At 37.6% G+C, this 24,641-nt stretch overlaps 1 protein-coding gene across 3 annotated transcripts in view; it reads right to left on the bottom strand.

Annotated features, from left to right (window-relative positions):
* LOC129768435 (uncharacterized) overlaps positions 1–24,641 on the bottom strand; it is a 622,376-nt gene that overhangs the window by 190,399 nt on the left and 407,336 nt on the right. For all 3 annotated transcript variants that reach the window (XR_008741679.1, XM_055770090.1, XM_055770091.1), the window contains 2 exons: positions 22,989–23,628; positions 22,699–22,811 (listed from right to left, as the gene is read on the bottom strand). Coding sequence is in view for 2 of the 3 variants with exons in the window: in XM_055770090.1 (XP_055626065.1) it covers positions 22,699–22,811; positions 22,989–23,628 (753 nt within the window). In the remaining variant the exon portion in view is untranslated. The remainder of the gene's footprint in view (positions 1–22,698; positions 22,812–22,988; positions 23,629–24,641) is intronic.

Genomic DNA, 24,641 nt, shown 5'->3' with positions numbered 1-24,641 from the left:
GGTCCATTTTGTGCTCCTCAAATCGTACCGACCAAAACGGGCAACCAGAGCAGCAGCGAAATAGAATGAAGCACGATTGGGAAGGAAAAAGAAAAAAAATGAACGAAACATTGGTCGCAGTCTCACACATGCGTAATTCTCGAGTCAGCCAGTCAGCTTAAAAATCCCCGCTCCGATGCCGTAACGATCATTCTCATCCAAACCATACACCACATCGTTTCGCATCACATCACATCAACAAACCAATACAAGCAGCCATGTCTGGACATGGCAAAGGAGCAAAGGAGCAAAGGAGGATCGCGACGATAAGAAAACCCGCATTCAGAACAGACCACAATCGGTTCCGTGGACACCAAGACAACAACAGGCAGTTGCAGTGAGTGGCGAGTGGCAAACGCAATCGCAAAACGGCAGCAGGTAGCACAAGAAAAAAAGTTTGTTCTTTATTCAAACTACTTTGGTGGCAAATCCAGAACAAGGCGGCATCGAGGGCGTTCGAAATGGTTTTTTTTCAAAACCACGAGTATTGAGTTTTCTAAATTGGAACCATTCCATAAAACACGGCGCGTATCAGAGCCATTAAACCTTTCAAAAAAAGAGTTCACGAAATATAGTTGTATAACATGCATTCTAAAATAATATCCAAAATAATAATAAAACACAAATTGATTTTTTCATAATTTGTTTGCCAGGATATGATGAGTATGTGAATTTGTCAGTTGTTCTGAGTTTATTGATGGTTGTGGACTTTCGCAATTATTCAATTTTCACCAATTCTTAAATTGCCTCCAGATTGAAAGTACAGTAATTTACATTTATTTCAACATTTAGCTAATTGGACGGACATGTAATGCAACATATTTGGTTGGACATTTTTGTAAACATAGAAATCGGGATCCAAATTATGATCCCACATTGAAAGTCGACACTGTACCACTGTCATCGCAGATGTTCAATTACAGGTTAAAATCGCTTCCAATGCGACACTGAGTGGTGCTTCGGCACGTCGCATTAAGTGTAATTTACTGTACAACATGTTACAATCTGGATGGGAAGTAATTTTCTAACTGTGAAAGCTGTGGCGAGTGGCAAACGCAATCGCTAAACAGGAAGGTTTAGCCGAACATGATGGGGATATCGAGTGATAACAAAACAATAAACTCTTTAGATTAAAGATGATTTTGTGGTCCTGAAAAGGACCCTTTTTAGGGTTTGCTTCCGGATCAGCAGTCGGAAAACGCTCTTTACTTGGAGTAGGTATACTTCGTCACCGCTTTGGTACCTTCGGAAACCGCATGCAAGTTCACCGGGCAGCAACAGACTGATTGCGATCTGAATTTCCCACGCAGTAATGGTTGACCGCTTATTGTAGTGGATCAGACGCGGAGCTTCTGATCCACTACAGACGCGGAGCTACGATACGCTCAAAGATGCATTGACGCTCATCGCCTTTGATGAGAAACCGGTGTCGGAATGATCCTGATTCAGCACCTTATGATGTAGATAGCATATGATTCCTTCTCCTTCTTCTTGTCGGTTTCCGAAATATTCTTCTGCGCCGTGCCGAACTTTTTGGCGGCTTTTCCACTATTCCACTAGTCTTCGGTGCCTTCGTGTTTGTTAGAAACAACTGCATGTGAATGCAACGAGCGAACAAATCGTAATGAATATATTTTTTTGCCATCGCTGCCTTTTAACGCTCATTCGTTCGTCTCGTTGGACTCGCCCCTTTGGCTGAGTCTGCCGATTTGTCTCTATACTGTGAGTGTGTACCGCTAGAGTACAAAACGCGCGGACCCCAAAAAAAATCTCATTTTCTTTCAAGCCAGTGTGGTTGTATGGCATGGTTTAACATCGCATCGCATCACATCATAAAAACAAAACACAACACCAAAGGTTCTTTTCAGAACCACCAACATGTTCATAAAGAGTAAACAGTAAACTAATTCATTTTTCAGGTAGATAGGTAGGTATTCACGTAGGAGAACAAAATAAAACAATATATTTAAAATATATATTTAACAAAAGCTGTCCCCTTTGTATAGTCCTATGTCACTCCGGTTATGTCCCCGACATTACCCACCCGTCTTTTTTTTTATTTAATCGAACCATTATATAAATCTTTTTATATTAACTTAGAAAACAATTTTTTTTCTCTTGGGTAATTTTACACACGTGTATTCCTTCATCAATAACTTTACGGCTACTCTTACATATACATCATCCTCACTAAGGTAATGTTGTGCCTCAAAATTAATCTTGTTATAATTCCTTAAAGTTGTCAAATAATCTGGTTTCATGAAATTATCCAGTACCATTTTGAAAATCCTAGAACAATTTGAGTGAATATAATTCGAGATTTTCATTCTGGAGAAGCTAGGGATTCTAGTGTGTTTATTATGGATAATTTTTTTCTGATAAAATGAAAAGTACAAATCAGGATTAATCAAGATTATTTTATAAAAATCAGGGAAAATTGAGTGTTTGTGAGGATATCTGGGAACGTCACAAAAAGTCTGGGAAATCCTGAAAAATCAGGAAGGTTGACATCTCTGGCTAAAATAGAAACAACGAAGGGGAATAGCGAAAAGAGAGTATTTGCGATGTAAACTCCACCCGTGCATAGTAAGTAAGCTGTCGCTAGCGTATATTGTACTGTAGTATTGTATCTTCTCTGAGGAAAATTCTTAGAATCTTTCTGTGCCCGAAACAACGAAGGTCGCTTATTCTGTTCGTTTTGTGTTTTATGTTTCCCCTCGAGTTGTGAACGCTAGAGAATATTTTACATGAAGTGCGTCTGGCATTGCAACTAACACAACCATCCGAGCCATGGTAAAGCAGGAGAAAAAAGAGAAGAGTTTAAATGATTATAGGTCGCTGCTAGCCATCAGTGTTTGACTTTGTGTGTGTTGCTTGTTTTCGTTGCGCGAAACTTAGAACTTGTTCATTTCCTGTACATGTAAATAGCACACCTTCGATACTTTTAGTTGCCATTCGTATTTGCTCTTGTGCGCATCGGCTGCTCTGTTCTGATGCAACAAGCTCCTAGCTTTGTTGATGGTTTTGACTGAGAGTCGAGAAACAATTTTTCATAAACGGCCATTCTCGTGATGTTTCATTTTTATCGTTGCAACAGTGTGCATCTGTTAGACGCGTGTTTGATGCTTGTTGAATGACGATGCACGGTAGATGCCTCTCGTTAAATACTCAGTCCAATGCGTTCATTGATATAAAGAACCAAATTGCGATCAATTAGTGTATTGTTCTCGCAAAGGCAAGAAAAAATACAAAACCACGCAAGCCATTAAACCTAAATAGGTCTCCAGAAATTTTTACTATAGAATTATTTATGAAATTTCGACGTATTCGCAAATAATATCCGAAATGATAAACCAACAAATATGAAATAATTAAAAAGATTGCGTAGTCCTACGTTCTAAGCGGTCGTGTCTCGGATACAACCGCTTACCTTCGATTTTTTTGTTCTTTTATGGTTTTGAAACAAATATGATACAAACATGATACAAACGCGCAAAGTCCTATGTTTAGATGGGTCCAATTTGCGCTCCATTATTTTTACCGTCTAAATGAATTGGGTAACATAGTGACGAGTTGAATTTACTGTGCAGCAAATATAGAAGCCGTATTCCGCGATTTCAGTTCTAATTTAGAGATGAATGGACTGAAAATTTTAGAACCTTCATAATTCAACAACTTTGGGGAACATACTGCGTCGAGAAAATTAACCAATTTTAGGCACTTATGCGCCTAAATATGAACAATTTTCAGTCATTTTTTAGCGAATTTACTGGAATATTGGCAATTGATTTCGGCACTCCCTTAAAATCTATTGTAATATAGAAAATCATAACATTTTCATTTGTGTAGACAGGCGTTTCTTAAGACGTAGTCAACTGTGGCGTATCTTGTTCAAAGATATTCAAAATCAGCATGCAACAAATATAGTTACTTTATCTTACATCTACCATGCGGTCATGTCTCGGACGCAATCCTTGAACTATTATAAAGGATTTGAACACTAAGCCTGCAAAATAGTCGGCTCTAAATGGCTCGCTCAGAATGCAAATGCAAACGCAGGAGAAGTTGGCCCCGCCTTTGCCAAAAGCTATAAACATATAGATTTTACTCGACGTTTGGTCGATAATATGTTGTGAACGAAAGACGCAATTTTGATCTAAGGTAATTGATGTTGGTTTGTTCGATTTTGGGTGTCACGCTATTAGTAAATGCTAATCGAATCTTATTTATGAAAATCATATGAAATCAAGACAAGTTTGGGTTGGTTGAAAACCTCCAAGTCTCTAGTTACTAATAATACCATAAGGCGTTCAAATTGTTCAATTTTTCATGTTGACGTGGGACTACATCTAACCGGATTATATGGGAGGTGAAATGAAAACCTAAACACAGAACATGCAAAAATGAAAGATTTCGAACTCGAACATTTCTTAATAGATCGGAAAGATGTATGCATCAATTGATAGGAAATATTTTTACGCATCTATCCCAATTATTAAAATGTTATTTTTCCTGAGATATACAATGGAATAACTGTAAAATATCAATATCTAAATGCCCTAACTGATCCGTTTTGATTGGCCCGATTTACGGTTTCCTCAACACAGCCATCATAACCAAGTTGCCTGGGGAAATTGGCACTGCAAATACATGCAAGTTGAGGGAGCTTTGTTCCCACCGATATGTGTTCCCTTGCTCAGCTATTAAAACACAGGTTCCTTACATTACATGGCGTTTGTTCAAATTTTTTACTTACACAGGAAATATGTTGAATTCAATTGAATTCGAAAATGGATTGATTCGAAATTTAATCGATACAAACAAATTATTATTAAGCCAACGGTAGTACCACGTCAACCTTGCGGTTATATCATAGATATAACCCACCAATTTTTTTAACGATCATACTCATCCATTTATGATTTTGGCTTTCTTCAGAATATTGTCTTTTCTTTGCATTTTAAATTTGAACAGAACTCAACACAGAGAAAATTTATTTCTGTTACGCACGAAGAACAAAATAAACGAATTGCAGCGCGCCAAGCGGCTGTCATAGTAATCATGTGGACAAACCAACATCAGTGCATCGGACAAACCATGATCAGAGTAGAGGTTATCGAGATACATTAATTACAGGATTTAGATACATAAATCTGATACAAATGGTGTTCAAGCATGATGTTTACAATATTTGTGAGTGTTATAATCCAGAAAAGGTCTGAATACGTACCAAATAGTCATCTGGTAGTTGATTAAAATCGTATTCAATAAACAATCAAATTTTCTCAGTGAATGATTATGACTATTTGCTCTCAGGTTTATGTCTCAGATGAGTCGTCGATTCAGTTTTTGGAATTATGTGCAACTTAATTCGTTCCTTTTTTGCATAAAAAGCACAATAATTTGAACGATAAACTGAATTATTACACTATTCAAAGAATTGGCCATCGCCAGTCACTACTTTTTTTATATTTCTGGCAATTTATCGATTCCGTCGAAAAAGAAACGTCAATCCTCTGAAGCCAAGAATAACTTTTGACGTGGGACTACGTCTAACCGAAATATATAGGGAGTAAAATGAAAACCTATACACAGAAAAAATGAAAGATTTCGAATGCTCATAACTCGAACATTTTTTAATAGATCGGGAAGATGTTTGCATCAATTGATTGGAAATATTTATACGCATCTATCACATTTAATAAAATTTTATGTTTCCTGAGATAAGCAATAGAGCTTGACATTATAAGTTATTCATAATTTCAAGCGCTATCTAAACGCGCTAACTTCACCGTTTTGATTGGCCCAATTTACGGTTTCCCTAACAGAGCCATCAAAATCGAGATACTTTACATTACATGACGTTTGTTCAAATTTTTTACTTACACAGTAAATATTTTGAATTCAATGTAATTCGAAAATTGTTTCATTCAATCAATAATTTAGTCAATACAAACAAATGATTACTACCCTGCGGCTTGTTTAGAAATGGCTCGTCGAGTTTCTATCAATGATTCTGCAAGATCTGCTTGCAGTTTACACGAATATTGATTGAGTAATGTCTCTAATTCTTTGACTTCAAACTATTTCGGTTTCACAGACTTTATTTTTCTTTAACACCAAAATCACACTTTTCAAACCGTTTAAACTATATCCTACAAAATCTATTTGATGGGGCATTAACTTCCACAAGCATTAGATTTGCCTCAGCTGCACTTTTCCAATGGTAAGAGAAAATCGAAACATTCCTCAATGGTTACAGGGTGTCCCACATCGAATTGCATCACGGAAAAAAACTGTAGAAAATTACCTAGTTGACTGAACATTTTCAAACTTTCAGACAATAAAATATAACCCATTAAAAAGCTTTTGGCATATTTATTTCATTTTATTTCAATACCATAATAAGGTTTTGTACAACATCTGGCTGCAGCTTCTCTGTACGGAAACCAACTCTTTTGTCATATCTCCCTTAGATTTGACATCCTTGGGATGCCTCCAATGAGGTACATATAGAGGTGGAGCAGTAGGCGAAGTGTATTTGCATTGGCAAACAAAATATCGTGTCGTAATTATTTGCATTCAATATGGAATGTATATGGAAGAAACACAACAATGTTGAGAGTACTCACGGTTGCATGATAATTTGAGCCAAAGTTCTCATGAAATCATTCAACTGGTTGTTTTTTAACAGATGACAATTATATCGTGGCTCATTTCGATTATTCATGTGGCAAAAAGGTCCAGTGAGCAGTCGTATGCTTAGTTCTCGAAAACAGTAACATTTTCGGTGAAACTTTGATTAATTGGCGATTATTAACTCACAACATACACACCGACACTTTGTTTGAAACTTTGTTTGTTTCCATGAACATGGGGAGCGAAAATGCCGCATGGAAATATCACTTTTATCCGTCTTTTTCGACGTGATTTCACTAATATTCACTCCACGCTATCACATTAGCCTCATAGTCAGCGGGAGCTCTACAAAAATGAACGTTTTTAATCGATAAATTACTTCCTGAAAATAGCATTTTCACGTGAATGCGGTGGGCAATCAAAGATAAACACAACGACTGACGTCACTATTTGCGAAATAGTTATGACTCGAAACTCGACCATCTTCATTACCTTTTTTCCAGGACATTGGGAGGCCTCCTAGTGCCTGCTTCATAATGAACCCAGTGGGGGGTTCATTTCCTTGGATGCGAAAGTGTCCCTGTTGGCTTCGTACCACTCCAGGGCATCCTTTGAATAGTGGTATCAAGCTAGATCAGACCAGAAGATCGTAGGCCCCTTGTGTTGCTTCAACAGAGGAAGCAGATGCTTCTGTAAACACTCCTTGAGGTAGTTCTGCCCGTTTACAGTCCCGATAGTCACGAACGGCGCACTCCGTTTGCCGCATGAGCAGATTGCTTGCCAAATCATGTGTTTCTTGGCAAACTTTGAATGTTTCTGCTTTCTCACTTCCTCCGGAACATCAAACTTGTTTTGGGCGGTGAAGAACAGTAGCCCCGGAAGCTGCTGGAAGTCCGCCTTGACGTAATCCATGATGAGACAATGAGGCTTCGTCAGCATCTATGTGTACAGTTTCCGGACCCGTTAGTTTCCCACCATATTTTGCCATTCGTCACTTTTTGGAGCCTTCTGCACTTGGGACGTATGCAGTCCCTCTCGGTCCTTGACTCTCTGAACGAAAGACTTGGACAGATTCAACGTTTTGGCCACATCCCTGGCCGAAGCATTAGGATTCTGCTGAAACGCTCTCGAGACACGTTTGGGTTTTGATCACTAATAGAATATCCATTATGACCGTCTTTTCTTCTTCCGTTCGATGATCAGAGATTTGCAGTAACGTTTAATCACACGACTAATCGTTGACTGAACGACTCCGAATTGTTTACCGATGTCCCGATGAGAGTTGAGGATTTTCCAGGTGCTTGTGCAACATAAATTCGCAACGTTGCTTTTCGGGTGACGACATTTTTTCCAATTTTCGAAAAACTGATAGCGATAAAAATTACAGTGTAAACAATACACTCCGAACCACTTCTACCCAAATTTTCAAAAGAACATATCCAAGGGGTAATGTTCTACAGCATCTTTTCTGTAATGCAATTTCATGTGGGACACCCTTTATTTGCAACGAAAAAAATTGAACTTGTTGTGTGAAATTCAAAGACTTGATATTCGGTTGATAGATGTCGACACTTCACGTTTCAGCAAAAATCAGCTTTCGTCGTCAACTATTTATAGCCCATTCTGCCATCTTTTGGAAACGGAACAAATTAGGTTGCACACCCAACACTTATAGTGAATTCGTTTTGACGTAGAACTACGTCTTTCATTAAGGGTGCGAAATCAGAAAACAGGTCACGTTTTTATGAAATAAAGTTAACGTTAATAACAATTTTTGCCACGAACGGATTTTGACGATTTACATACCAAACGAAGCGGAAATTCCCTAAGATTTGTTTGATATTCTATACATCACAATCCCCTGGTGTTAATTGTTTAAATTACATGAAAACTATAAGCGTTTCCATTTTCCCATACATTTGTTCTGCTGATTTGTGTGCTTTCCCGAACAGAGCTGTCAATAGCGAGCAACTTATCGACGAGCAACGAAGGGGAAATCGTAAGATTTAAAGTCTCTGTGAACAAAGGAAAGGTAAAAGAACGAAGGGGAATATTTGCCTAGAGTATAAACAGTGGATCTCGCTGAAGCAAACTTTCAGTCTCGTTCTGTTTTCAAAGCAAGGAACATCGCTTGTTCTTTCTTGTTTTGCGTCATCACATGCCCTCATTTCGGGTTGAGCTGTGGACGCGACCAAGTTATTCATTCGCTGATGTCTCTGACATTGTAATCATTGCATCAAACTGACGCCATCACATTAAGGTTCTGAGCTACACAATTGTGTGGGGAAGCATCAAGCTAGGTTATCGTCGGCTCACCAAGAAAATAAATGTTCTGGAATTTGGTCTGTGATTTAGTTTCTCATGGCGGTAGCGAGCTTTCTCCACAAAGGATGACAGCTGCGCTCATCTTGAGCCTGTAAAAGTAATGCAACTTTTTTCGAGGCCAGTAATATTAGCAGAAGCGTTTCTTTTGAGAATAGCGCAAAATGATGATGAAATGTTGTTTCCATGCGGTGCCAAAGTTATATTGATGTAGTTATGAGATGTAGAATAATGGTGCTGTCACAAGTATATAATCGACTGTAGCTGAGTGTATGCCAATTGCGAAGAAGGCCACCGGAATAGCGTTCCAGGTAAATTTTCAATGCATTGACATGAAACAAATTACGACATACGATCAGCTAGTGTATTGTTCTGCGAGGGCAAGAATGAATCATCAATCAATTACGGGCAAATCTTTTTTTGTGCGGGGGATAAGGACCGCACAAAAAAGTCGCATAAAAAAAATCGTACAAAACTTCTCCAGCAGCTTTAAAAAATCGTGTTCGGTACACATTTCGAAAATAACTTTTTTGTGCGGTAGATAGGGACCGCATAAAAAAACTTCCCCCAAGAAAATAACTCAAATCCACGCCATTCACCGTTCAATTTTCTTTTGTTTCCCTGCTTTGCGATGGAACACTTTGCCTTTTCGGTTGCGCATGGCTGTTTTGTGCTTTTAGTTGCATGTCGAAACGTGTTGCTGTTAGAAATCATGTCATGCAAAAACTTAGAAAAACTTAGAGCATTTGATGAAAGGAGGGGAATGATTTCAGAAGTGGATAATTGAGACGCAAATATGCTTTTTTCGCACTGAAATGCATATAAACCACTGAAAAAAACTAAATGGACGATAACTTCGCCACACAAAAAAAAATCGCGCAAAAAAAGCGCACAAGAACAGAAAATCGCACAAAAAAAAATTCGCACAAAAAAAACCGCACAAAAACAGGTTTCACTGTATCGTCAACTGATTCTATAATAAAAAAAAAACCATTTCAGGGCGATCAAACCATTCTACTAAACAGTTATTTCACAGCATTATAAAATAATATCCGAAGTTATTAACAAGCGACTTATAAAAAATAACAGCGTAGTTCTACGTCAACAATGCGGTCGTATCTTGGACATAACACCCTTTTTTTTAACGAAACTATCCCAAAATATGTCGAATGTCCTACGCTAATTTTTTTTTGAAACTGAGTGAGTGCCAAACTGACTCTGTAATAAAATAACGTTTTCAGTTTGACGAATGCGGTGGTTTTGTGGTGTACGTCATATAGTCTGATTTGTTTATATATGCGACGACAAATGTACAGTGTCGACGTCTGGTGGCGATATTAGTGCTTAGGAGGTAAGTTATTCTCTATCAGATCAGAAGGGTCATGTGCATTGTAAAAAAAGTAAAACATATATATAAAATAAATAATAGTTTGATTGAAAATTTTTATTTCATATTGTTTGATCACCTAACATATGAAATCCTGACACTCACTTAACCATTAGTCGATGCATTTCCTGTTTGTTCCACAAATAATTACTGTCTAAATATATAAAAATGGATTTCTGTCTGTCTGTCTGTCTGTCTGTCTGATACTTATGGACTCGGAAACTATTGAGCCGATCAACATGAAAACTGGTATGTAGGGGTTTTTGGGGCCGGGGAAGGTTGTCGTGATAGTTTGAGACCCCTCCCCCCCTCTCCAAGGGGGGGGGGGCCGCCATACAAATGAAATACAAATTTCTGCATTACTCGAGAATTATTCAAACAAATGAAAAAAATTAGGCATATTGAGGTTCAAGGGTGCAATAAATGTTTCTTTGGTGATTAGACTCTTCACCCCCCTCTCTAAGGGATGGGGCTGCCATACAAATGAAACACAAATTTCTGCATTACTCGAGAATTATTCAAGCAAATGGAGCCAAATTTGGCTTCTGAACGTTTTACGGGGCACGAAACGTTTCTATGGTGAATACACTCCTCCCCCCTCTCTAAGGGGGGCTGCAATACAAACGAAACACAAACCTCTGCATAACTCGAGAGCTAATCAAGCACAATTTGGGATGTGACAGTTTTTGGGTATAAAAAATATTTCTAATGGTATGACACCTCTCCCTCCTCTGGATTGGAGAGGGGGTCCCATAAGAATATTACACATATATCAACCAAAAATATTCCAACCAAAAATGACAATTGAAAATTTTCGGAACACTCTGAAGGAAAAAGAGAAAATTCGGAAAAATCAATTCGCATATGTTCTACAATTACATAGTGACAAGTGCTGTTAGTCCATTTGATGTTTGCGCTAGCGAAATTGATCTTTGTTCGAAACTGGAAATGGATTTCAATGTGATGAAACGCACTCCTATATCTTCTTCTATCTATACCAAAAAAAGGTTTCGCCGGATGTGTTGATTAGAGCAGAACTCGAGGAAGGAATTGTCCGATTTAGTGCTGTCTTCATTCTATCATATTTTCTGTATAAAACATTTATTCCATGTAACGGAGAAACATGTTATTTGCAAGTGGTTGAGAAATCTTGAACGAGAGTTGTGTCTGAAAATAATCTGATATTATAATGATGAGTTTTGTTAGAAAAACTAGAAATTTAATAGTAAAAGGTAAATTCAACGGGGTCGAATAGAAGATCAATCAATGAACAGTTCTGCGATTGGACCCATTATCATGCTCATAGTAAGAAAACGTGAATGTTTGAAGGTATTGATAACAAAAAACAAATTTTGGGCGGGACGAAGTTTGTTATAATATATAGTTATAATATAAAATCATCAATAGACACGGTTTTCGTTCAATATGTTTCTGCGATATCGATAAAAAAAACCTCTTATTCCATCACATAAAATAAATATTCGATACGTTAAAGTAAATTTTCATTCATTTGAAAGCATGTTTATTCCACCTGAATATCCATCATTATTTTCACCTCCCAATGAAAGCACACGAAGCGTAATGCCGTCTACGCGAATATACTCTTCAAAATCAGAATGCGAATTGGATTACGATTCCAATAATAAGCAGCAGGTTTTCCATTTCCATAGTTTTCATTTTTAGATTTTCCAAAACAATACTCGGAACTTGGCAGTTCAGTATAGTTGTATTGGTGAACCCGAGTGCCAACCCGTGAATCATCTCAGTGCGAAACATCTAGGTTGAAACTGAGTGAATAAAAAACATTTTGACAGCAGTTAGTGTGGCAAACTGAACAAAAACGAATTAGCTATTATACACCGTTTTGTTTCACAATCTTTCATTCATTACAACAATAATGAACTTAGTTCATTATCGTTGTTATAGTCCCTTTGTTGCTGTATGACATAGAATTAATGGATGTTTTGAAAAATTATGATGGTATTTACATTTCGATAGAGCTGAGGGGACTAAGCAGTCAACCATCGGACTCTATGAAAAACCGCAATCAATTACGATTTTTTCGAACGGCAGACATGACATTTACGCCGCTCCATGATGCACTATGTTTGCTTACTCCGAAACCCATATTTTATCTGTACCAAACCGATGCATTTCCACAAATCTGGTGATACCGTAACATAATCCAAATAAACCATCGATTCCATCGTTTCACTATCATGTACAACAGTAAACCAAGTTAACAGCGGTAATAACCGCATCTACACCATCACGACCCATGAATCGAATGACGGTGGTGGCAGAAAGTTCAATAATGATGAACTGACAATTTATTGCGCGCGTTGACAGACTTCCGCATACCATTTCTGCGAGTACGCGAGGGAGTATGTAGCATCGAACGGTGAGAATGGATCCAATCAAATCCAATTTTATGACTATTATGGTGAGGGTTTTGCGAGGATTCTGCCTTTTTTTTTTGGTCCAGTTGGTGTCAAAGGGATTGTTATGTTCTACAATTTAGTATCGAACGCATTTCGTCACCTGGAACCAGTTTCCAGTGCGGCAGTTGTTTCAACTGGGTTATTTAGTAATAAACTGCATCTGGCAGCCCACGTTACCCACGTCAAACCGCTATCATTAGGAACTAACGCCACCGACAGAGTGGTGAATCCATAGCGTATCGTCAGCATCGCTGGTATACAGCTGCACAGACAAACCGGAGCCGTATAACTCTTTCGCTCTTGGTTTATTCAAGCTGGATAATGACTGCCTGGCGGAAGTGACAGCCTACAGGGTACAAATGATGGGAGCCTATCAGCGGAACCATGCAGGAACGTGTTACGTGTTACGAGGATCTGCACCACCGGCTTGACTCTTTGTATGTGTATGTGTACGTGTGTGCATCATCGGGATAATCGAAACGATGATCGCTTTTGGCAAATGAAGCGGTTAAATGAGCTGATTTACAAATGCCCTGGTGAGAATTTACTATACGGAGTCGACACAAAGCTGGTTTATGTCCGTGCATGATCCGGAATGTGTTTACTCGGATGAATGAGCCCCTTTATCGTGCCGCTTGGGCTATAAATTTATGCTCGTGGTAGAATGGAGAGACTGCATATAGTGCCTTTAATCCTGTTTTTCACTTAGTTTGAAATTATAGCTACACCGCCCGGTATTCACTATCGAAAACAATTATTGATTTTTGTGCTTTTATATAATAGAAGCTACAATTTTGCAGCAAATGAATTTATTTGTATAGTGTTTACACAGCCATTAGCAGTATCGACAGTTAGATAAACATAAACATTGTTCTATTGATAAATGAAAAATCAATCAATCAATCCTCCTTGGCATAAAAACCAACATTCCGTTATGAAAATTTCCATATTTTCACTTCGCCAGCAGAGTGCTATCAATCAAAAAACTTCCATCAAACTGCGCGCTACCTGGATCAAAGTTTATCTTTAGCTTACTACAACTTTTACCCAAAGCTAATTAATATCGGCACGAACGGCTCTAATTCCCCCGGAACACGAACATTCATGCGATTCGATAGCCCCCAAGCGAACGGTTTAGTCGTAAATATCACCCAGTGATTTAGGGAGCGAAGCTATACCTACCATCGAACGATTTCGCAAACATAAAAGCAAAACTTTGTTTACCGTTCGAAATCGGCAGGAAAAAGTTGTTTGTGAGCTTCCCTCTGCTTCCAGCTTTCCACAGAAAGAAATGATCAAAACAATCGTCCTTTCACGCTCATCGCAGGAGATTTAATTTTTGGCAATTTATGCAGTAACATTATAAAAACTAAGTTTAACCTGGGGTGGATGGGCGGGTCGGAATTATTCGTGCCTGCCGTGTCCTTCATCTCGGATTCGAAACCGTCGGAGGGAATGGCAAGCCTGGGAAACGAAGGGAAATACACAGCACAACTTCCGATAGAATTAATATCCGAATATCCTGAAAGCTGTCGGCACTGTTTACTTTTTTCTCTAACCATTCCTCCAACTGCTAGATTTTCATTTTGCTCCCATTTGCCACTCCATCGGTGGCACCCTTTTCTTCTTCGCCTTTTCCCCCTTTATCAATAAATCCCAAGATGGAGGGAGCGATGAAACACGTCTCTCTCTCGGTATAAATTACGATTACACCAATGTTTACGACGAAATTGTTTGCTGTAATTGAAATTTACGACCAAATGGAAACAAAAATGGAGTTTTTAAAACCACTATTACGCTTTCCGCTGGGATTTTTTACTAAGGTTTTAACGGTGCTCCCAGTCAACCCACTTTAGGCTCCGTCCGGGGCTTGGGAGGAGAGGCGCTAGATCGATTTTCAAATCCACAATAGAGGTGTTTCGATGTCGTGTTCAATTAGAGCCCCCTTGCAGTGGGATAATGTTCGCTGTGGATAAATTTCATGCCGCGATGAAGGGTAAATTGAAACGGTTGAAGTAGACAAATGATTGCAAAGATCCGGCGAATTTGGATTATATAATAACAACAGGTCGAAATGCAATTTTGAATGCCTAACAAAATTATTCATAGGAAATAAATTATTCAATGGGAAACAATTACACATTTCTACGAATGATATCAAATAATTCATTGATAGGGGAAATGGGTGTAAAACGGACATGTTAAGAAGAACTTCAATTATATCTTTGGAACCTCATGTTTCCCAAAACTTTGATGCAGATTTTTGCAATTCAATATACTGTTTTTCTACCTAATTGGCCAAATATTTTACAAAAAAGTGTTTTTCAATGCTTTTTACTGAAAATAAAACAGGGCGAAAAGAACACATTTTGTAATATGGACATTTAGAGGGGGGAATACGAACAGGTTTGTAATATATGAAGCGTAGAGGTTTGTCGAGTGCGAGAGGAATAATTTTATTCAACCAAGGTCTGAACTCACCACGAATGTTCGTTAAATGATGAAAAAGTCGAATTAATCCACCTAGAAGTGATATCGTGCTTTTCAGCAGTATAAACGAACAGATTCTCAACTTTTTTGCTTTTGGTTTCAGTCAGCAGTCCACATTTGGCGATTTGATTTTCATTTTTAGACGCAGGGCATTCACAGTCCATCTCACTCTCACTGGCAACTGTCCGTTTTACCCCACCAGTACAACTAATTCAATAATTTAAATTTTCCACTCAAAAATGAATTTAATTTTCCGTACATACCTATTATCGCTTCTCTGTTAGCTCACAAACCGAAATATAACCGTCAGCGAATTGAATTTTGTTACTGTACCACTCAAATTGCTTAATATCGAAGCAGCTAAATATACGTGCACACGCGGAATCATGTATGATTTTCGGTTTTTGCTTTCCTTTTCCACGTTTGATCAGTATTCATTGCCATATGGTGGCTTAAATATTATACAATAACATGAAGGTGTTCTAATTAACAGAAATCTGAAATTCATCATGTAACTGTACAAATCAATCACCTGTCCATATTACCCCCACTGTCCGCATTATCCGCGGTTCCCCTGCATCGTTATACAGGCTGGTGAAGAGGAGCTTTAGTGGGTTTTGGAACACTAAGTTGAAAAAACACTTGTTGATATATGCACCATTTTGTGTTTGTTTTGTGTTTGGGTTAACGAAATATGCCGTGGGTGAGTTTTTTGACGTAGGACTACAGGTCACTATTTCATGAAATAATTTTAACGTCAATAACGTTTTTCGCGAGGGCAAGAACGAATCGTCGATCAACTTACTTCTACAACAAGAACGGTTATTTTTCTACAAAACCTCTTACGAGTTCGTTCTAGGGCCACGACCACTAAAAGTTAGTTAACCCTTTCAGGACCGTAAGATGTCCAAGACTAAATATGCCAATACAACACAATATTTTAGCTATTGTGGGTGTAAAGTAAGAGAATGTCACCAAAAAAACATTGTTTCCTATAATTTCACCGGAAATATTTTTCCCTATGGACCATAAAAGTAAATAAATGAAGAACTAGGTTTATTATATCGGCTTTTTATTTATTGCTTTGTAATACAAAGAACGTAATAAAAATTATCAGAAAAGTAAAATAAATAGTTAGTTATCTTATTCTATGAAAACAAAATCGTTTACTTGTGAAGCACAAGTGGACATTGCACATAACGCTTTTATTATGTGGCTTTTGTTGGTTCAGAAACACATTTGGTGCCTTGGACATACGTTTTATTTTGACATTCAGTAAAAAAAATATCGATTTAATAACAATCGATAACGATTTTTGTAGAAGGGAAATATATTTCCCTTGGTCGTGAAAAGGGTTAATTATTTTCGATCCATTCAAAGTAATATCTAAAATAGTGAAAAGCGAATTGATTTTTACAACATTTTGCCAGCGTTCATGTGACTTCAAAAGTGTGTTCGGGATTATTGCTGGTTTTCTCCGATCGATCATTTGATTTTCATGAATTCGAGCATTGTTTCAGGATTAGAAGTGGCGGCAAAATGTAGCGCATGTGAAGAAGTGGTGAGAGCTGTGTTCTTGGGTGAAAACTGAAGATATAAGTTTGTTCCGAAACGACTGCTGTCGCTGCCATCAGTATTCGGTTACGCTTTTTTTTGGTTGCCGCTCTGCAAAAAATGCAAAAAAAAAGGAAAGTATAATTCGTAGATTACTTCTTTGGGAGCGTTGGAGATCTACTTTTGCTGAGAGATACTGAAAACTGAATTGATGTTCAATAAGTGTTTAATATTCGCTCGAATCATGTTTGATTTTCGGTTTCAGTATTCATTGTCATAGAATGGTTCAAATGTTCTAGAATATCATGCAGAACGGGTTCCCATCAACAGAAATTTGAAATTCATAATGCAACTATACAAATCAATTACCTGTCCATCAGTGGGGGTACTGTCCGTCTTACCCGCGGTTCCCCTACATCATAGTAAGATGCAGTTTGAATATTTTTTTTATTTTCATCTCCAAGCTATTGGGAATGGCGTTTTTCCCCTTAGCAATTCAGAAAAATCACCCAATTTTCTTATTTGATACCCTATACAAAATTTTCCACAGCGCTGGTCTTGGGGGCTTTTTATAAATATTCAAAAATAATAAAATCATTGATCCTAGCAAAATAATTCAAATTCTGAACGGTAAAAAAATGAAATATTTTCGTACCGTGAAATGCTCGAATTTATCTGAAAAAAAAAAACACATACGAACACAATTAAATATAGATTATACAGAATTAAATTAAAATAGTGCTGGGTCTCAAAACTAAAACAAAGGTCATGATTTCGAAATATAAAAAAATTGTACCGCGCAACAAAATCACACATATCCAGAAAAAGCGTTTCGAATTGTCTTCAGAAACCCGATTCGCTAAAAGCCATAAAACCTTTTGACATTTTCCACCGATTCACTACAGAGCAATTCGAAATGAAATCGACAAATGACAAAACATAAGTATTTTTGAATCGAATGGAAGTTTGTATTCCGTTTGGGTTGAAGGAAATATGAGTTTTCCACAGTATTTGGAAAATTTTTGACTCAAGTGTAACTTTTGAAAAGGGCGTATCGATTTGAGCAAGAGAAATTTTGATAATTTATATCTCAAAAACAATGACTCCTATCGAAATAGTGTCTTAGAAAGAGTTATAGAGTATGGATCCTGATGTGATTTAAAATAAAAAAGCTCTTCATCAATCTTCGTCTGAATGCAGCCATTCTCGAGATATTTGGAAAAAAACATTTCTAATTTATTGTCTTATTAAATTTTATTTTTTTTAAATTTATTATTTTTTTAAAAATGTTTTGAAAATGGCTGCATTTAGGAAGAGATTGGTGAAGAGCTTTTTTTGTTTTAAACCATATTTTGTAAATATATGTAAATTTTGTATATATTTTGTAAACTTATTTTGTAAAAATATGTAAATATATAAACCATAATTTGTGGCTAAAAATGATTGCTAACCCTTTCACTACGTCAGTGTGCTCCGACGGAGTGCTACCGCTGAACGGAGCATTGCGCCGAAAAGTATGCATATCGCGCTGGTGTGATCGATGTGCAATATCACCCTGATGTCGTCTATAGACAACACTCGTAGCGGAAGGGTTAACATACAAAAATTCGAAGTTTCGAAAATTAATAAAAATTCGATGTTTCACAAAGTTCGTCAAAATGGTTTGACCATTTTGGACTCATTTATAATTTTCTATCTTCTTATTTTATATGAAAAGGTTAAAAAAATACATATACAGCCATTCCATGCCAAACCGATATAGTGGTTCTCAGATTTTCGTGAAAAGTAGTTTTGTTCTTTATCGCAAAACATTTGATCCGTATTTTTTTTAATTTTCCATGGTCACCCACCATTTCCATTTTGGGATTGTCCGCAAAATCAGATTTTTTCTCTTTTTTTTTTTTTTTTTTCCAAAAATGACTTTTTTCAAAAATTCATTACTTTTGAACTACTGGACCGATTCAGATGATCGATATATCAAATTGAAGCCAATAACCTTTTTGACAAAATACTATTTCTGCAGAAAAATTGAATTCTGATCTCGTTGTTGTTGATTGTATTCGTTTATTATTGTTCTCATAGTCTTGGGACCAAAGGCGCTTTATTTTTTTTATATTTTTTCTGAAAAGCTGACATACCATATGTCGAAACCGGAGAGGCGTTTTTAAGCAGAGATCGAAATGCTCGCCGATTTGAGGCGAAAAACATCCGTTTTCATCCACATGGAAAAATAGCTGAGAATATAGGAGGCGAGAGAATGTTATACGCTCACTTCGATTCTCGCGAGAAACGCAAAGCCGATTTTTATTTTTCGGTGAATTATGATTCACGAAAAATGGTTTCGTTTTCAGTGACTCCTTGATGCCGATAATGGTTTTTCACTTCTTCAGTACAGCTGAAAACATTGCATGAAAATATGCGGCAATATTGGGTTTCATCGTGAAGTGAACATGAGATGGATTAATATTTGTACAATTCAGACGCTGTCCAAATGCAGATCGTTTGGACGCTGTCCTAAAAGATTAACGTTGGTAATGTTAGCTATGATTTTTCGCTCCTATTTTCATTACCAAATGAGAGACGAAAAACCATTCTCGTTGAACTTCCGAGAACGAGATTTTCCACATCTCTTTCTCTCTGAAAAAGAATTTTCGGTGAAAACGAAGAGACGAATATATCAACAATACACGGTTCATCGAAAACTAAATTTATTGATTGAATATTTATCGTGCATCCGAGCGAGGATTTCGATCTCTGTTTTTAAGTTATGATTTTTCAAAGTTAACCGATGGTTCGAAATATCAATTTTTTTCCAACACAAAAATTCATAAATTTTACGTTATGATTTTTTAAAGTTAACTTGCTTTCAGTCTTCGTTCAATATTTCTATGTGACTAGACTGGATGTATGCGACTAGGATTAAATTATTTGGCAGGTATGTTATTTTTTCGAAAAAGGCTAATTGGCTAATTGGTTTTAATTTGATATATCGATCATCTGAATCGATCCAGTAGATCAAAAGTTATGAGTTTTTGTGTTGGAAAAAAGAGGAAAAAAATTATTGCTCGAACCATCGGTAAACCTTTAAAAATCACAGTTTAAAAACGAAAAAAACGCCTCTCTGGTTTCGACATATGTTATGTGAAAAATCCTCAGCTTTTCAGAAAAAAATATTTAAAAAAATATAGCGCCTTTGGTCCCGAGACTATGAAAACAATAAAAAACGAATACAATCGATAACAAAGGGATCAGAATTCAAATTTTCAGCAAGTATAGTATTTTGTCAAAAAGGGCAGGTTATTGGCTTCAATTTGATATATCGATCATCTGAATCGGTCTAGTAGTTCAAAAATTATGAATTTCTAAAAAAGGCAATTTTGGGAAAAAGTAGAAAAAGGTGATTTTTCGGACAATCCTAAGATGGAAATGTTCACCCTACTGAAAAAATAAAAAAATACGGGTCTAATGTTTTGCGATAAAGATCAAAACTACCACTTTACACGAAAATCGGAGAACCACTATATCGGTTTGGCATGGAATGGCTGTATATAAATTTAAAGATAATTAAAATTGAAAAATACAATAAACTAGAAATGTTTTTTTTTTCAAATATCTCGAGAAAGCATTTAGAAGGAGATTAATGAAGAGCGTTTTTGTTTTAAATCACATCAGGATTCATAATTTGTATCTAAAAATGATTGTTAACATACAAAAATTCGAAGTTTCGAAAATTAATAAAAAATCGATGTTCCACAAAGTTCGTCAAAAATAGTCTTGGACCCATTTTTGAAATTTTCTACATGACTTCAATTTTACATGAAAAAATTTAAAAAAAATCAAAATTCAAAATGTATTTTAGATATTGAAAATTCATGTTTTTTTCTCTAAATAAAAAAAGACTACTATGAAATAACTCTTTCTCAGACGCTATTTCGATACGACTCATAGTTTTTGGAATATAAATTATCAAAGTTTTCTCTTACTAAAATACGATACGCCTTTTTTTTACACTTGAGTCAAAAAAATCCCAAATGCTGTAGAAAACTCATATATCCTCCAACCCTAACGGAATACAAACTTTCGTTCAAATCAAAAATTCAACTTTTTAAAATAGGCCTTTTTAGTTCAGTTTCATTTGGAATTTCTCTACAGAAATCATATTTTTTTGCCAATTCTTGTTTTACAGGGTATTTCAGATTAAACGCTCACGCAAAAAAATCGAATAGCTGCTTACAAAAACAAATTCGCTCCGTCGATGGAAACACTGTATTCCCCACCTCGGGACGATAATATTCGGCTACTCGTTCAGTCTGATTGGATGGTTTTTAGTGTCAAGGTGTACAATTTACAAGAACGTGTACTTTTTAGTGATATCGTATTACTCGAGCAACCGAAGCCTTAATGAAACTTTGTCCTCATATGGTAAGAATTTCAACATTTCTCGTCGTCGAATTCTTTCTCTGTGAGTACGCGAAGGACCGTTGCTATGTTAATAAATCACAAAATTTGGAGGAACTTATAAAAGAAATAACTCGAATTTTCAACAGCATCGAAGTCGTATTGTTAGAGTTGTGCATGAAGAATTTTGTTCGCCGTTTAAAACGCGTTATCGAAAGAAGGGGTGGTCACATCAAAAATGTCCTAAAATAAGCTTCATTTTCGATTTTTTTTCAAATAAAAATCGGTTCACTTTTGTAGAAGTTATTAAAATTTGTTGCGTGAACGTTTAATCTGAAAGACCCTGTAATTAATTGGTTATATCTCCAGATCAATAATTTTTGATACGCCGTAATCCATCTAAATACCATCTAAATCGAAATTGATCGTATGACAATGAAAATTGAACTTTCGGATAAACCATAAAAATTGAGTATAAAATTTCAATGAATCGGATCGGGGCCACTTAACCGCTTAATTTGGCGTGTAATTGTTCAGTACAGACCATGTTACAATTTAGTATTGAGTTCTTGATTTGGCAGATGATTATATCTGAGCGGTTAGTGCAAAATTATGTTATCATGACAGAGACCATTGCGAGAATTGTTCGGTAGTAATGCAACTTCCTCCGGTTAATAACCCGCAAAAATATCACTTCCTTTGAAAAAATAATTTATATCGGAGAGCGATTGTACTTGCAGGCAAGCTTAAAAATAGGATTGTCCGCCATTATCTACTATGCAAACTGTCTGCTCCTCCGTTTTTTCAGTGTTTTTTTTATCTGTCTGTCCCGAGCTCAGTGTCTGTGACACTTTCAGCTTCAGGACCCGTGTCGGAAACCGTTTGTATAGCTACGGACACCGAACTTTCTCTGTCGTGGACAGTGAAATGAACACACACAAGAAAAGAAACAAAAAAGCAACTCCGGAATCTCGGGGGAAGCTGCAAAAATATAATTTACGGAAAAAAATATTCTCCCTATTGTCGACGGACCAGACGTGTGTCTCCTCAAGGGGAGAGCCCATCGGTGGCAACACACTAAAACACCCCCGTTGTAGGTGGACGCGCGACACCGATTGTCACTCTAGGCTCGTGTCCAGTCGCATAACTAACGCGCGAGTGCTCCCCGAATGGCCTCGCCTTTCCGTCAGACACGCATGGTCAGGAGTTTTTGTTCCCACGAGGGTAATGCGTGTTAACTGCGATGTGGGAGGAATAAAGCGTTCTGCCGTTGGCAGAACTAGCGCTGTGTTATGTGAGATGCAAAATCGTTTACTACGACACTTTGACCGAAATAACCCATGAGAAGATTCACTACACTTAACGCTTAACACAGCTGCTTGCATTGCATTTACAGCGAATTACATCGACTGCTGACAATTTATTTACCTTCCTCGCACCGCGACCCACTCTTGCCGAATGGACACAAACAGTGCTGTGGTTGACCGCCTTCACCGTTGCTACAGATTCCCTCGTAGCCACAATCCAATGTACATGGCTCTCTGCGTGATTTTTCGTGATTTCCGGTAATTATATATTGTTCATAAATGCATGTGGGGAGAGATGAAATAAATAAATAATTGTAATATCCAATTTTAAGCGGGCGACGGATTCAGTAAAATAGTTCGATCGGATTTATTTTCCGAGCGTAATTAAATTTCGAAATTCTGAAAACCCACCTTGCCACAGTAGAATCCGACACCACGGCGGTCGTGTTATAATTGCTCCCAGCGCTCGGACTTCCTGTCACGTTCTCGCTAGTGGCCGCGGGAGGTTTAACGGTTGCGGTGGTCGTCGCCGCCCTGCCGTCTAGCTGTGGATCGTCCTCCGGTGCCGTAAGTGCAAGGGCCTTTATTTCACTTCGATTACTCCCGTCCTCGTGCTGCATATGTAATGAGTTTGCGACGCGGATTTCCATACGGATTGGCTTAGGAGAACGGCTAAAACTATCGCCAGGGGTATCTTCCGCTCGCTTTGGGGTGTCGTTATTTTTATTAACGTAAGGCTGCGCAGGGACGGAGTGTTGCGGCAGTTGGCCGTGCTTGTTAGTATTCGTGGGTAGTTTCGCGCTTTCCATTTTCCAATTATGAGCAGCTTTCCTCAGCGTCAGTTCGCCGTCGATGGTGTTCAGATTGATCGGTGTCATTACTGCCCGACCACCGCCGCCATCGTCGTCGCTATCGTTGTTGTCGTACGATTTCATCGATATGTGCAAATCAGACATATCGAGCTTCGCACTGAATGAGGCTCCCCGCTGATACAGGACGTCCTCCTCCTCCGCATTGGACGCGTCAGCATCACTTGAGGTAGAGTTGATTTCTGTGAGGGGATACAGAAGAGCAAACAAATGGGAGATTAGATTCGGTTCGAGAAACAGTGTTGTACAATCTTGATCAATGGTTCACAGTCGATAAGCGGACCGCACACACCGTTAAAGGGAGTCGGGAGGTGTCGGTCTAAATTACATTTTTGCGTTTATTGAATACTAGATGACCCGGCAAACTTCGACCCGCCCAAAATTTGTTTTTTGTTGATAACTTTGATTGTTGTATTGATAATACCTTCAAACATTCACGTTTTCTTAATATGAGCAAGTTCATGGGTCCAATCGCAGAACTGTTCATTGATTGATCTTCTAATCGACCCCATTGAATTTACCTTTTGCTATGAAATTCCTAGTATTTCTGACAAAACTCATCATTATAATATCAGATTATTTTCAGACACAATTATCGTTCAAGATTTTTCAACCTCTTGCAAATAACATGTCTCAGCGTTACATGGAATAAATGGTTTATACAGGTTTATATATAAATGGTTTATTATATGTTTCTTGCCCCCTAAAACCTCCACATGCCAAATTTGGTTCAGTTTGCTTGATCAGTTCTTGAATTATTCAGAAATATATGCTTCATTTGTATGGCAGTCTCCCCCTCAGAGAGAGGGGAGGGGGTCTATTCACCATGGAAACGTTTCGTGTCCCCTAAAACATTCGCATGACTCCATTTGCTTGATTAGTATTCAAATTATGCAGAAATTTGTCTTTCATTTGTATGGCAGCTCCCCTCTAAGGGGGGTGGAGTGTCTAACCACCGTAAAAACATGTATTGCACCCTAAAACCTCCACATGCCAAATTTGGTTTCATTTGCTTGATTCATTCTCGTGTAATGCAGACATTTGTGTTTCATTTATATGGCAGCCCCCAGGCCCGTAAACTGTACACCTAGATGCTGACGAAGCCTCATTGTCTCATCATGGATGATAACACTTACGTCAAGGCGGACTTCCGGCAGCTCCGGGGCCACTGTTCTTCACAGCCCAGCATAAGTTT

The sequence above is a fragment of the Toxorhynchites rutilus genome, chromosome 2 (genome assembly GCF_029784135.1).
Source record: "Toxorhynchites rutilus septentrionalis strain SRP chromosome 2, ASM2978413v1, whole genome shotgun sequence".
NCBI lineage: Eukaryota > Metazoa > Arthropoda > Insecta > Diptera > Culicidae > Toxorhynchites > Toxorhynchites rutilus.
This window is presented reverse-complemented; position numbering and strand designations above follow the sequence as displayed.